This window comes from Schistocerca cancellata, chromosome 8 (assembly GCF_023864275.1).
Source record: "Schistocerca cancellata isolate TAMUIC-IGC-003103 chromosome 8, iqSchCanc2.1, whole genome shotgun sequence".
NCBI classification, from domain to species: Eukaryota; Metazoa; Arthropoda; class Insecta; order Orthoptera; family Acrididae; genus Schistocerca; species Schistocerca cancellata.
Window position 1 is genome coordinate 24476433 of NC_064633.1, and position 15401 is coordinate 24491833.

At 43.2% G+C, this 15401-nt stretch overlaps 1 protein-coding gene across 1 annotated transcript in view; it reads right to left on the reverse strand.

The window, feature by feature from the left end:
* LOC126094998 (lipase 1-like) overlaps window positions 1-15401 on the reverse strand; it is an 86607-nt gene that overhangs the window by 10765 nt on the left and 60441 nt on the right. Inside the window, exon 5 of the mRNA XM_049909654.1 lies at window positions 5068-5190. Within this exon, the coding sequence (XP_049765611.1) occupies window positions 5068-5190 (123 nt within the window). The remainder of the gene's footprint in view (window positions 1-5067; window positions 5191-15401) is intronic.

Consider the following 15401-nt stretch of genomic DNA (forward strand, 5'->3'; position numbering starts at 1 on the left):
TACCACAGTTCATCAAGAGTAGTGACTGGCGTATTGTGACGAGCCAGTTGCTCGGCCACCATTGACCAGACGTTTTCAAGTGGTGAGAGATCTGGAGAATGTGCTAGCCAGGGCAGCAGTCGAACATTTTCTGTATCCAGAAAGGCCCGTACAGGACCTGCAACATGCGGTCGTGCATTATCCTGCTGAAATGTAGGGTTTCGCAGGGATCGGATGAAGGGTAGAGCCACGGGTCGTAACACATGTGAAATGTGACGTCCACTGTTCAAAGTGCCGTCAATGCGAACAAGAGGTGACCGAGACGTGTAACAAATGGCACCCCATACCATCACGCCGGGTGATACGCCAGTATGGCGATGACGAATACACGCTTCCAATGTGCGTACACCGCGATGTCGCCAAACACGGATGCGACCAACATGATGCTGTAAACAGAACCTGGATTCATCCGAGAAAATGACGTTTTGCCATTCGTGCACCCAAGTTCATCGTTGAGTACACCATCGCAGGCGCTCCTGTCTGTGATGCAGCGTCAAGGGTAACCACAGCCATGGTCTCCGAGCTGATAGTCCGTGCTGCTTCAAACGTCGTCGAACTGTTCGTGCAGGTGGTTGCTGTCTTGCAAACGTCCCCATCTGTTGACTCAGGGATCGAGACGTGGCTGCACGATCCGTTACAGCCATGCGGATAAGGTTCCTGTCATCTTGACTGCTAGTGATATGAGGCCGTTGGGATCAGCACGGCGTTCCGTATTACCCTCCTGAACCCACCGATTCCATTTTTTTCTAACAGTCATCGGATCTCGACCAATTCGAACAGCAATGTCGCGATAAGATAAACCGCAATCGCGATAGGCTACAATCCGACCTTTATCAAATTGGGAAACGTGATGGTACGAATTTTTCCTCCTTACACGAGGCATCACAACAACGTTTCACCAGGCAACGCCGGTCAACTGCTGTTTGTGTACGAGAAATCGGTTGGAAACTTTCCTCATGCCAGGACGTTGTAGGTGTCTACACTGGCGCCAACCTTGTGTGAATGCTCTGAAAAGCTAATCATTTGCGTATCACAGCATCTTCTTCCTGTGGGTTAAATTTCGCGTCTGTAGCACGTCATCTTCGCGGTGTAGCAATTTTAATCGCCAGTAGTGTAGATTGCGCGCCTTTCCCTTTATGCACACGGACAGCACACTCACTGATAGTACATGCGCCGTGCATGTGTCTGAGTAACAATCATTCCTCGCCAGGTGAAGCTACAAACGCCTGGACGAGTTTATATGGATAGTAGGTCGGGGATCACAATGTTCTGGCTGATCAGTGTATATTGCGTAACGATACAAGCAACTGGCGCACAGTAAGATACTGCAAGTCTGGAGTTCTGTACTTCTTGTTGGCGCGCTGGCGGTGAGGATCTGCAGCACTACGTGTCGTACCGTACCGGTTGAGGATCAGTGGAGGACTATGGTGGGAGCGGATCGTAAGAGTAGGTGTTGGTACCACACTTTCAAGGTTCAGTACCGTTTCTCGCGAGTTGTCGATTCATTGACTGGTTACACACTGAAGTATACAGAGAACAGAGTGTAAATGACGAATAGAATTGCTCCTTGGCATTTGATATTCAATTGTGGGTTACAGAAGAATATTGATGTCAGTTCCTTTCAGTAGATCTAGAACTATCTTTGTTGTTGGACTTCAGACTTCAGACCTACCACTGACTTGTTGCAGCTCTCTATGCTGTTCTGTTTTATGCAAGCCTCTTCATTTCTGCATAGCTACTGGGACATGCTTACATTTAAATTTAGTTACCGTAGTCACAGATGGTTGAGCTGTGCGTGGCTCGTGTTCCCGCCATCATGTATTTTACACCCTGTTTTTAACGTACTTCCACCTGACTACGTTAATTTGGATTACTACTGTCAAATGGTTCAAATGGCTCCGAGCATTATGGGACTCAACTGCTGAGGTCATTAGTCCCCTAGAACTTAGAACTACTTAAACCTAACTAACCTAAGGACATCACAAACATCCAAGCCCGAGGCAGGATTCGAACCTGCGACCATAGCGGACTCGCGGTTCCAGACTGCAGCGCCAGAACCGCGCGGCCACTTTGGCTGGCTTACTACTGTCAATGAGTTGCTGCTTTGCCTGGCCGTGAGCAGCGTTAGCAGTGCGTATCGATATATCCCCTTTCGTAGTCACTTTGCTCGACTGGTATTACTTCCCGGTCGTTGGCTGTTATTAGGGAGTTCGTGTCGGGAGTTCGGGTCGCGAGTTTGGGTCTGCCAGTCGGTTGGAACGCGTCTGGAGCGCAGCCCGGACCTGCCAGTCGGGGAGTTGCTGTGCGGCACTGGTGCAGTCGGGTTGGAGCAGCTGTGAGGTCTGCGTCGACATGGCTCGCCCGACCATTGCCACCACGCATCACTTGAGCCGGGCCGCGGTCTTGGTGGATCGTCGGTCGGTCGTCCTACTGGACGACACGATTTGGCTCGCCGATCGTTCATGAGTCGGCTGTGTGTGTGTGTGTGTGTGTGTGTGTGTGCAACGACTCCCGATTTGTCTTCGTGCGTGCTTAGTTACTGTTGTGTATTGTTCGGGCCTTTGTGCAAGTGTTTGTCAGGTTGTGTGTGTAGTTGGTGTTATTTCCACTGGCGACGATTTTAGATGTTGTCGGCATTCTGAAGTGAGTTGGTCTGTTGTTGCGGACGAGGGAAGTTATCTCCATGCGGTGCAGTCGGCTGGGTCCGCTGGCAGTTCCTGTGCAGTGTCGGAGCATGTGTGGAGCTGTCCAATCACTATGAGCTTCATGGTTCACTGACCCAGGACGTCAAAGTTGAGTAGTGGTTTCAACTGCCCAGGCCACATCCATTGCTGTTGTGGTGGTTCGTTTCGGTGGTTTGTTGTTGGGGAGGTTTTCCTGTGAGCAACACCGAGTGTTTCTACTGCTGAAATTTACCCGCCATGCGGTGCAATTAACTACTTTGGCTGACTATAATTTGAGTACACCAGTGGAATTTTTTGCCGTTAGTGATCCAGTTACCTGCCCAGGCCACTAACGTAATTTCAAGCTTCCTTTCCTCACCTATTTTTGCTGTCCAACATAATGTGTAATTTTGACAGCTAATACGTACTCCATTGTGGATTATCACGTTTGTAACCTTTTCTGTTTGAGTTCTCACGTACTGATTGATGGGAAGCAAGTCGTTGTGTCGGTCGGTCCGTGGCTGTCCCCTGGTTAGGTTCCGACGGATCAAGTGTAGTTGGGCTCATCACCTGTCTCGCCTAAGTGGATGAGGGCAGACCGACCTCCTTGGAGGCTTCTGAGTGCCACCGGTGTTTAATTATATGTTTTCAGCTGCTTAAAATTTAAGGCTTATGGCTATTTTCCTTTTTCTTAAAAATTTTACAAAATTAATTCTTAAATTTATCTTTAGAGCTTAAACATTGCGGCCTTCTGCCTTTAAAAGATTATGGTAATATATTTTAAAATTTTGAAACTTAATTGTGGCCTTCAGCCATTGGTATTGCACCTTGAATATGTTTGTTGTATCTGCTTTGCCTTGAGGCTTCCAACTTAGCTGTGATATGTTTTCTTTATTTATTTTATCTGACATTTTAACTGAATTTTTTTATCTTGTTAACGTTTAAAATTTATTGTTTTTAAACATTGTGGCCTTGTGCTTTTGAAAGTCTATCGTAAGATATTCTAAAATTTTGAAACTTAATTGTGGCCTTCAGCCATTTCTGTTGCACCTTGCATATGTTTGCTCTATCTACTTGGCGGTGATGTTTTAGTTTATTGTTTATTGCTATCTTAATTGGATTTTTATCTTATTGATTTTTTAAGATTTCTTGTTTGGAGGCCTCCATCCGTGAAAGTGCTGCATTTGGTAAAGGTCCGGCTATGTGCCGCTTTGGTTGTAAAAGTGTTATTAAATTACAATTAGAAGATGAAACTGACCCCAACCTATTTGGCCCTATCCACGATGGTAATTACCTGTTCTGCCCAGCGGGTTTAGCGGGCCTTTCACTGGTCTCCCTTTACACCCCCCCCCCCCCCACTTCCCTCCATTACAAAATTGACGATTCCGTGATACCTCAGGACGAGTCTCATCACTGGCCTTCTCTTTTGGTCAGCTGCCTATACGGGGCGCAGAATCCACTGAAATTGGTGGTGACGTTTTTGAATATAGTCCTTAAAGCATATAATCCTTAAAGTACGTTGTTTCCCCCTCTAACTTATCCTGTACACCTCTGGAAACTGCACCAGGTTTCTGTTAGCTAAAAGGTTTTCTCATGCATTGTAAATATAGGTAGTTGTGTGACATCACCTTTAGACACATGTAGTTGACATCTTCAACTTTTATAGTCCTGTCTTCCTCAGTTGCGTGTAATATTACGGTATATTAACAATTTTTACTTATGGACCGTCTGACAGCAACTGAATAAAACACAATTTTAGTGCCATACGCGTTTCGCCTTTATTTTCTGCAAGGCATCATCAGTGGCAGGTTGCGTGGACAATTTCCGACATATTACGCTCCTGTTGCATTTTTGGTGTTGTTCTTCTTCTTATGAACGCCAATTTGCGGTTTTTTCCCCATTCCACAACACTATGCACTGAACGCTTGTTCAAGCGTCTTCTTCTTATGAACGCCAATTTGCGGTTTTTTCCCCATTCCACAACACTATGCACTGAACGCTTGTTCAAGCGTTCAGTGCATAGTGTTGTGGAATGGGGAAAAAAACCGCAAATTGGCGTTCATAAGAAGAAGAACAACACCAAAAATGCAACAGGAGCGTAATATGTCGGAAATTGTCCACGCCACCTGCCACTGATGATGCCTTGCAGAAAATAAAGGCGAAACGCGTATGGCACTAAAATTGTGTTTTATTCAGTTGCTGTCAGACGGTCCATAAGTAAAAATTATTAATATACCGTAATACATGTAGTTGATTCTAACAACCAGCAAAAATAGCTTACACAGAATGTTCTGATGATAGTGTGTCGTAGTTTGTGAAACGATCATCGCACATGCCATAGTAATATCTTTAGTAGCGGACTCACCCTTTCAAAATCGAAAACTTCGCCCAAGGCCGCCCCTATCTGGAAGTTGAAACTGTCAGTACTCGATCCCTGTGGATCTGGATACGGAGGGATCTCGCCGTTGGTCAGCCAGTTCAGTGGCTTCTGCGAAAAGAAAAAAGGATGACGTTAAGAAAAGCTGAAGCACAGGTGCTTAGTGGGTGACCAACTTTTCTAAACGAAAGTAAGGGAGATTCTTATCTCCTTGACAAAAAATAAGGGAGATTAATAGCACGGCACAATTTCACCAAAAATCAAAGCAGTATTTGTAAAAGTAGACTATTTATTTACACATCACAATTACTTATACATATCTTGAAATATATTTTGCCTCAGTCAGTAGTTTTACATCATTTTTAGCAAATTCAAAGAATTCACTACACGAATAAGGAAAATTCATGAAAACTTGTAGTTCAGATTTGATTATGTTTGTGCTACTTCTGTTCCTTACATCAGTCCACTGATTATTCATAAGAGAAAATACTCTCTCAGTGTGAGCATTACTTCCTGGTATACTCATAACAAAAAAAAAACCAGCTTAACCAAGTTTTCAAAATTAACATTATTTGATTTCAAAGTCTGAGCCTGAAAATACACGAGCCGGGACATTATGAAAACATGTCTCTAAATACGGGAGATCCGGGGAAATACGGGAGAGTTGGTCACCCTACCACCGTGATGGACACTTGAACAGCACTCTAAAAGTGACTACACAGGGTCTCTCTCTCTTAAGACTCGACAGGTGCATTTTCCCTGGTGTTTCGGCAGACATTTGCAATTTCATTTTTGCAACATGTAGCAAAATACTGCTCGTCATGTCTTTCATGCGGCGTCCAGCATTTCCTTTTCCTAACAAACAAAATTATTTTTAAAGTGGGAATTTACATACCCATTCGACAGAGGGGTCCCAAATTAGTCCCAGATTAGTATAGTGCAATATTCGTTTTATCGACGTGTGTTAACAGGCACACCAAAACACGAAGAATAACCAATACTCCAGCAACGAGAGCATTACGCAGGTCCACGCTGTCTGCTACCACAATGCAGAAGCGCGTTCAGTCGCTGCTGGGTACTCGTTATTCTTCGTCTTTTACTTTTCCTGTTAATACATTTCGATAAACCGAACAACGCACTACCCTAATGTAGGATCGCCGTACTGAATGGACACATGAAAGTGGGATTTAAAAATCATTTTGTGTGTAATAGGAACCAAACCGATGCTTTTCGTCGACGCTAGGCGTCGTGTGTGCGATGTGATAAGCAGCGTTAGTTTAGGCCGACTCTAGCGACTCATTGCAAAAACGAAATTACAAATGTCTGCAGAAACATCAGAGAAAATGCGCGTGTCGACCCATAGGAGACACACCCAGTATACAACCTCAGTTCTTGGTATTACTATTATCGTTATTATTATTATTATTATTATTATTATTATTTCATGTAGTTGCTGGTGGAACACTCGGGACCATTTGTGGTACGGCTGGTAGAGCATACGATCCAAATAAAGGCAATGGTTTTTCATCATGGATTCGTGTAATCCGTAAGCATCATATGCATGCTCATTCAATTCCAAGTAGCACTTAACGGAAGACAATCTTCTGACGCAAAAGTATTACTTCAAGGGGCTGTTACAGGACTATTATTGTTCACAATATACATAAATGATCCGGTGGATAACGTCGAAAGTTCCACAATGCTGTTCGTGGATGGTGGTGTTGCGAACAGGGAAGTCACATCGTTAGAAAAATGTAACGAAATGCGGGAAGACATCCACAGGATCAAAACTCCATGCTAGATGTTTCAGTTCTCTATCAGGATAAACTGATGTACCTTATTCGGTATAAGCAGACGGAAAGATCCATTATTTCAGAAGTACATGATTGCCAAGCAGTCATTGAAAGCAGCCACATCCATTAAATAACTGGCAGTATGCTCAGTGAGTCATTTGATATGGATTGGTCGTATAAAACTAATCTTCGAAAGGCAAATGACAGACTGATTTACTTGATCAGTCCTTAGTAAGTGTAGTTTACGCATCAAAAAAGTCGCCTACAAAACCTTCGTGTGATGATAATCAAGTATTGGTGTCCCATCCGGGACCATTACTGGTACGGCTGATAGAGCATACGATCCAAATAAAGGCAATGTTTTTTCATCATGGCTCGCGTAATCCGTAAGCATCATGTGCATGCTCATCCAATTCCAGTGGCAGACTGTATACAAGAAAGGTGTTCTGCATCGCTATGTGCCTCGCAGTAGGACAAAGCTAGCATCACCACACTCTACATTGTTGCCAAATTTATTCAATCTGGTGGATCTAAGTTTGCGATCATAGACATGGCATCACTGAACTGATGTCGCAGTGTAAAGTTCAAATTTTGATGGGAAAAAAGCTCAATCGGGCTACTTCCACTAACCTAACTCCACCCACCACAAGCGCTACTCCTGGACAAGTGGCGTGAAATTCAAATTTATTGGAACGAATATCAATTTTTGTGTACTCACCTTGAGGTCTGGACACGAACTGACCTAGTTCATAACACCATCACCAGAGAGCGCTCCTGTCCCTCCCACAATTCCCATCCCCTCCACACCCCCTCCTGTGCCGTAATCCAAGATGGTGGCCCAGGGAAAATGGCGGGAAATTCAAATTTATTGCCGGGAATATGAAATTTTGAATATTCTCCTTCAGGTTAGGAGACCAACTCAACTGGAAATCGGTGGGGAAAAGGACTCATGTGGAGTTGGGCTGCTGGATAGGATGAACGTAACTATCTATTATTTTGTATACAATTTGAGTTGCCATTGATCGATCACTAGACAGTTGCTCCAACGAGTTTGATCAACAACTGCTAGATGTGGATTGCATATTTCCGCTATTAGTATAGCACTGGAGACTTACTCCAGCCAGTCTATCCAATAGTCCTATATGGGAACGATGGGTGGTGAAGGTAAAAGGTCAGCGAGCTGTCACTGAACTACAGAGGAGTAGCCTCCTGCAAATCTACTAGTGAATTCCTGAAGGAAGTGGAGAGGATATTTTCGCTATTAATCTAGCACTAGAGAGTCGCTCTAGAAAGGCTAGCAGTAACTCTATATGGGAAATAATGATACAACAGCAAGCTGTCACTAAAGTACATAGGAATAGCTGCTGCTAGGAGCAACATTAGAATGAGTGATAATTAGAACAACGACCCACTGCCCTACTGCCCCTATACACCGGACTCCTGTAGCAACATTATTTCAGAATGAAGTCTGCCTGCTTGGCTGGGTGGTAATGTGTTCACCTCCCATGCAAGTGGGCCCAGGTTCGATTCCCGGCCAAGTTGGAGATTTTCTCTGCTCGGGGACTGGGTGTTGTGTTGTCCTCATCATCATTTCATCCTCATCACTGGCGTCAACTCGCCCAATGTGGCGTCAACTGAAATTAGATTTGCACTTGGCGGCCGAACGTCCCCAGATGGGTCTCCTGGCCAACGATGCCATACCCTCATTTCATTTTTTCATTTGAAGTTGCATCCTAGGTAGCAGAAATATGAGAAATTTATCATTTGACTTTTTTTACAATTGTAGTGTTCATCATCTTACCTGAACACAATGCCTCAAGATGAAAAAGAAAACTGACCAGCACCTCCAGACACCTCCAGTCTAGTCCAGCCCAACTATCTAATGTATTGTATATGTGAAGAGACGGCTAGTGTGGAAGCTGCCTCCCATCATAAGCCAAGTTACTCCTCTACGTCAGACCAACACGAGCACTTCCCCCACCAACTGCGGTACACTGCAGCCCGACTCGGGCTAACTACAGCCCCATCCATTATGTGGACTCCTCAGTTCAAAAACATCCGAAACGGCTATGTTGTTTTGTCAATACACTCGAATTTCTCATGCGAAATGTAGATCATTCCAGTTTATATGATTTCTTTTCGAACATAGAAGAAATTGGATATACACATGTTTCTCACATCACTAAAGTATCGTTACTTGTGACAATAGTGTATAACATCATGCCATTTCTCCAAGAATTCTCTCATCAGGTAGAAAAGTATCTTTTCTTATCTGTTACATCCTGCATCACAGTACTAGACTGTTAAAATCATTTTTGGCCCCTGGTGGTGCGATAAGAGCACACAGACAACCTGTGTCGCAAGATGCCGCCTCGCTTTCGAACCAGCTCTTAAAGTAACCACATGTCTCGTCACATACAAAATCTCGCAAGGTAACAGCAGAGACAAATTGAAAATATCAGGTTCATACTATGTATCACTTTATAAATTTGATAGTATAGATGATGTTCTTTTTACCCATGATCCTCTCGCCCTGTGTAGGTTCCGTAAAAGATACCACCACGGCGAGAAAACGCCTGATTAACGCTCCAACTCTCGAAATCTGCGGTACTCTCGCTCTTGCATCCACCTGCCAGCGGCACGTCATTGGTATCAAACTGACAGGCTAATTAATTGATTTCATCACGAGAACACATTTGCAAGGTGAGTAATTTTTTTCCTGCAAACGGATTATACACTCGCCAGGTAACTGTTACAGACGCTTCCCAAGGAGTAGGTAAACAGTTCCTCTGATTCCAAAACGGGGTGTAACTGTCGTAAAATAGCTGAAAACATCCAACGCTATTTACAATCTGCCTCTCGGTAGTCTTGTTATGGTAGTGGATGTAAATCACTTAGAATCCTGGTATAATGCTCCCGAAGTAATCCTGCTCAGACCTGTTGGTCTAAATGGGCAATACGATGTTTCACGCTCTTCTCCAACCCCGGATTGCATGTGAACAGCTGTCACACGGGCGCGAACCTCCACCCGCTCGTCAGAGCTCTACTACTCGCCATGTCCGACAATTGTTAATGACTCCAGACTTGCCAAAATTGTCCTCCTTCACAAAAGGACTGGACGCTTAAATGTCGCTGGGTTAACTACAAGGATGTTGAACAATATGCTTCCCCTCCAAACTCCTGCAAACCGAAATATTCTAAGATGTGTTTTCGAAACCTCCCAGAAAGGCTGACATAGAGAGTAGTAATAAAATGCCAGTACACAAACTGCCACATCCCAAACGTGTATGAGTCTGCAGACAGCGGTTCCCCTCCGAATACAGGACCATACAAGCGTTCCTATTGTCCCTCACCAAATTAAATGGCGGATGATTAGAGAACTCGTATGGGAATCCTTGGAGGGAAGAGGACGTTCTTTTCGAGGAACACTATTGAAAACTGACACTTGAAGCTGACCGCCAACGTGCATTTTGCGTAAGGACGAAGATCAGATACACGAAATTTGCGCTCATAGGGATAGATACAGATAGTCCTTTCCCCTCACCGTATTTTTAGTGAAATGGGAAACGGAATGACTAGTAGTGCTATAGGGTACCGTCACACACCGTGAAATAAGCATATACATGTAAATTTAGTCTACCTATTAAGATGGCAGTCCATACATTTATAAGCACACAAAACCCACAGGAGAACGCTGACTCTCATTTATCGAGAAAACAAAAGACGAAAATCACGCTGCTGATTGTCTCTTTATAGAAACCTTCATATCAATTCCTAATTTTTCATTGCAGTCATTTTGCAGATGTGCGTGAGAGACTGTAATACGTTTGCCCACAATACTTATAAGAAACACTACAGAGCTCACCTTTCAACTACCTCACTCGTTACACTATCGCTTGCCTGTCGTATTCTCACTAATCTTGCAGTCTTCGATATAGAGCATTTGAGTCCACCTGATTTCGATGGGTAAGAGATGTCACCCAGCCAAGTGACAGACCCCCTTTAATTCTCTCGAAATCCCGTCGCGTTTGTACAGCATTGTTCCACTGGTTGGAAGGTGGACAAGTAGAGAGTCGTCACAACGAGAAAAATAGCACAATAACATACAGGTGGAAATTCATAAGCATACAGAGCACATTGGACTGCACAAAGTAATTCAGAAGCATAACACCTACAATTCATAGATATCGAATACCTGACAGTAAATATCCCTCCTCTACATGACCTAATCTCCTTTATCGTATTCCTACGATTATCATTCTACAAATACAACAGTGTGATGGTGTTTGAGTCTTCATTGACAGTCTCTCTATTTATTATTTTTTTAAGACACAACTGAATAAAACTACGAACTATAATAACTTAGCTAACGTCACCTGGTGTAGAACTCAATAACATTTTACTGCATCTCTTTCTTCCGATACATCGGGAAACAAATATTGTCTGCGTGTTGGCATCAAACATATGTGGCGAGCCCATTAAACATACATGTATTGGTTCATTGGAACAAGCGACCAGTGATCGAAGTCGCTCCTACGGACTTGTGTAAAGTTTTGTTGCCTGTACTGGAGGAAGACCATATCGACTGTCAAATGCAAAAAATCCTATGAGAAATACACTGGGTTTTCATATCTATTACATTTCGCTTTCTGGTAAGTCTCTCCATTCAACCACACACTTACACTGGATCCCGATGAGATAACATTTAATTATTACAACCACTGGTGAATCATATTTGTGCGACCCTCATATCTCCATACGAGGGTGCCGTACAGCAAACCTCCAGTGTGGTTTTAGACAGTCTCTCTGCATCTTGTATTTGTTTCTCAGTCTCTGCCCCACCCTCCTGCAGCTATGTCCATGTGATCCATCCAATTTTAGTCAGAACTGAGCAGAAGTCAGAGAGCGCTATATCCACCATCTTCTGCGTCCCGTGGAGAAACAGGGTGAGCTGAACTAAAGTGACAGGACTGTGTTTTGCTCAGTCGATGGAAATGAGAACTAGTTGACACAGCTCCGTCAGCCATGTACAGTGTGCAAGCCCAGCGCCAACGAAGCTCCTTTGCAACACGAGGCTGTAGAAAAGTTCTTGTTGGAAAAATCAAGAAGACTCCACATCATAGGGGAACTGGAAGAAGGATGAAGATTGCGCTACTCCATTGCAGTGTGTCTCCAAACTATATGCAGGTACTACAGTCTGAACGAGAACCATGTCCTTCAAGATCCACTCATGTCTGTCAACCAAACATTCTGTCTATCCTCGTTAATTTGTACTATCCAAAAAGAATATGAACTAAAAAACTCTGCTAATGTCATCTAGTAGAGAACTCGATAAGATATTACCATGTCCCTCTCTTCTGATATATCGATGACAAATACCATCTGTGTGCTGACATCGAGATTGTGTGGCAATTCTATTAAATCCACGAGTATCACTCCATGCACAGGTATTAGAACAGACAGCCAGTGATTGAAGTCACATCTCAGATCAGTGTAAAGTTTCTTCGCCTGTACTGCAGTAAGACCATACCTCATAGACTGTGAATCGCAAGAGAGGATCACTGTGTTGTTTCTTTATAAACAGTTTGATACATTTTTTCTCTGCTGTAACACATTCAAGAAATGTATGATTGCAGCTTTGTACACCACCATACATTTTGTTTTTCCACCAAGACTTGGAGGTTTGTGGTGGGTGCTAAAATGACTTTAACACGTTTCAATCCATTTTCTCTCACAGAAAGCTGGACATCACATTGTGTAAAATATGCTGCTACCACAACACACAGGTTGGTTGAAATAAAAGACAGAGGCGGTGTTTCTTATTAACAAAAATGTGGACTACATAGCACATATGAAAACTATTCGTGGCATTGTGGATTTTTCTCAAACAGCTGCCTAAAGTTAATGACCTCTACTTCTAATTTTATCTTCCACAGTGATGGGGTAGCAGGTATCTCAGTGTTTTTTGTGCTGGCTGACACTGGAAGGTGTTTCTCCCCAACAAGAGTCTCTCCATCTCAAAGAGGTGGTATCAGTCAATTATTATGTGGCAATCTGTAGCATACCAGTGGACAGATTGGAAGGAAAAGACACTGTCTATGTACTGTAATAGGCACCACAGGTGATAGTGCTATCATCTTTAACAATTTTACCAGTTTTTTCATAATTTTAATGCCGACCAGTGACATTGCAGCATGCTTCCCAGTTTCTGTATCATCGCCAAACCACCCCTCCAATAGTTTGAATGTACCATATACTAGATTGTGAATGTAGATAGATGACTGTGTAATACATCCATTGATGGATTATTCTCGAACATATACCCCAAAGTTTACCAGTCAGTGTTCAATATCGATGCAGCTAAGTCATCTACATATTTCCAGCACTTCGCTCACAAAACGTAATCTACGATTACAATACCCCATCCGTGCGTATGCAGATGGGAGTCATAGAGTATTCTCGCATTCTCAGGATAATGTTGGAGACTGAAAGATCTCGGCACATTTCCTTTGACCAATCCTCCCAATAACTCTGTCCTCAATTTAATTTGCAGCTGACCAGGAGAAGAAAGGTACTATACGAATTTTGTGAAGGAAGAGAGTGAGTCGAGGCTGTAACTGCTCTTCAACGAAGACTGTTTCACACCAATCTTACTCATGGTACTCATTCAAGTGCACAAGATCTCTCTAGTTGCGTGCATGTTGAGGAGGTTAGCACCCTTTATCGGTCTATAGTAGACATGAGAGTTTTGATGATTAAGTAGAAACGGCTAATTTATGCATGATGGAGCTCCAGATGGACGGAGTTTGAAGTATTTGGTATAAACCAAGCGCGCTATGAATTCTAAAATACGCTCCAGCGTCTAGGGTCAGTAGCAAGAAGCTACTGGAAAGAGAGAAATGATTGCAGAACATGAACAAGAGCACTCCTAAGGCTATACGGTTCTGCACTTGTATATGCTATAATGTTAAAGCCATGTTGTTTACAATCTGTTAGTCATGTGGAATGCAACGCTCAATAGTCTAATGCAGGACATATATGTCCAACATCTGATATACATCCACCCTGCAAATTTTGTATCACACTTACTACAATGACAAACTTCAGGGTGACACAGCCACAGGGGGTAGCCATGCGGTCTGAGGCACCTTGTCACAGGACACATAGCCCCTTCCGTCGGAGGTTCGAGTCTCCTTCGGGTATGAGTGTGTGTGTTTTGTGCATAGCGTAAGTTAGTTAAAGTTGGATTAAGCAGTGTATAAGCTTAGGGACCGATGACCTAAGCGGTTGGTCCCATAAGATGTTAACAGAAAATTTACCAGTTGAGGATGATAAGACTCTGCTTTCAGCACTAAAGAGAAACTTAGAGTCTTTGTTGTTGTTGTTGTTGTGGTCTTCAGTCCTGAGACTGGTTTGATGCAGCTCTCCATGCTACTCAATTCTGTGCAAGCTTCTTCATCTCCCAGTATCTACTGCAACCTACATCCTTCTGAATCTGCTTAGTGTATTCATCTCTTGGTCTCCCTCTACGATTTTTAGCCTCCACACTGCCCTCCAATGCTAAATTTGTGATCCCTTGATGCCTCAAATCATGTCCTACCAACCGATCCCTTCTTCTAGTCAAGTTGTGCCACAAACTTCTCTTCTCCCCAATCCTATTCAATACCTCCTCATTAGTTACGTGATCTACCCACCTTATCTTCAGCATTCTTCTGTAGCACCACATTTCGAAAGCTTCTATTCTCTTCTTGTCCAAACTAGTTATCGTCCATGTTTCACTTCCATACATGGCTACACTCCATACAAATACTTTCAGAAACGACTTCCTGACGCTTAAATCTATTCTCGATGTTAACAAATTCCTCTTCTTGAGAAACGCTTTCCTTGCCATTGCCAGTCTACATTTTATATCCTCTCTACTTCGACCATCATCGGTTATTTTACTCCCTAAATAGCAAAACTCCTTTACTACTTTAAGTGTCTCATTTCCTAATCTAATTCCCTCAGCATCACCCGACTTAATTTGACTACATTCCATTATCCTCGTTTTGCTTTTGTTGATGTTCATCTTATATCCTCCTTTCAAGACACTGTCCATTCCGTTCAACTGCTCTTCCAAGTCTTTTGCTGTCTCTGACAGAATTACAATGTCATCGGCGAACCTCAAAGTTTTTACTTCTTCTCCATGAATTTTAATACCTACTCCGAATTTTTCTTTTGTTTCCTTTACTGCTCGCCCAATATACAGATTGAATAACATCGGGGAGAGGCTGCAACCCTGTCTTACTCCTTTCCCAACCACTGCTTCCCTTTCGTGCCCCTCGACTCTTATAACTGCCATCTGGTTTCTGTACAAACTGTAAATAGCCTTTCGCTCCCTGTATTTTACCCCTGCCACCTTCAGAATTTGAAAGAGAGTATTCCAGTTAACATTGTCAAAAGCTTTCTCTAAGTCTACAAATGCTAGAAACGTAGGTTTGCCTTTTCTTAATCTTTCTTCTAAGATAAGTCGTAAGGTCAGTATTGCCT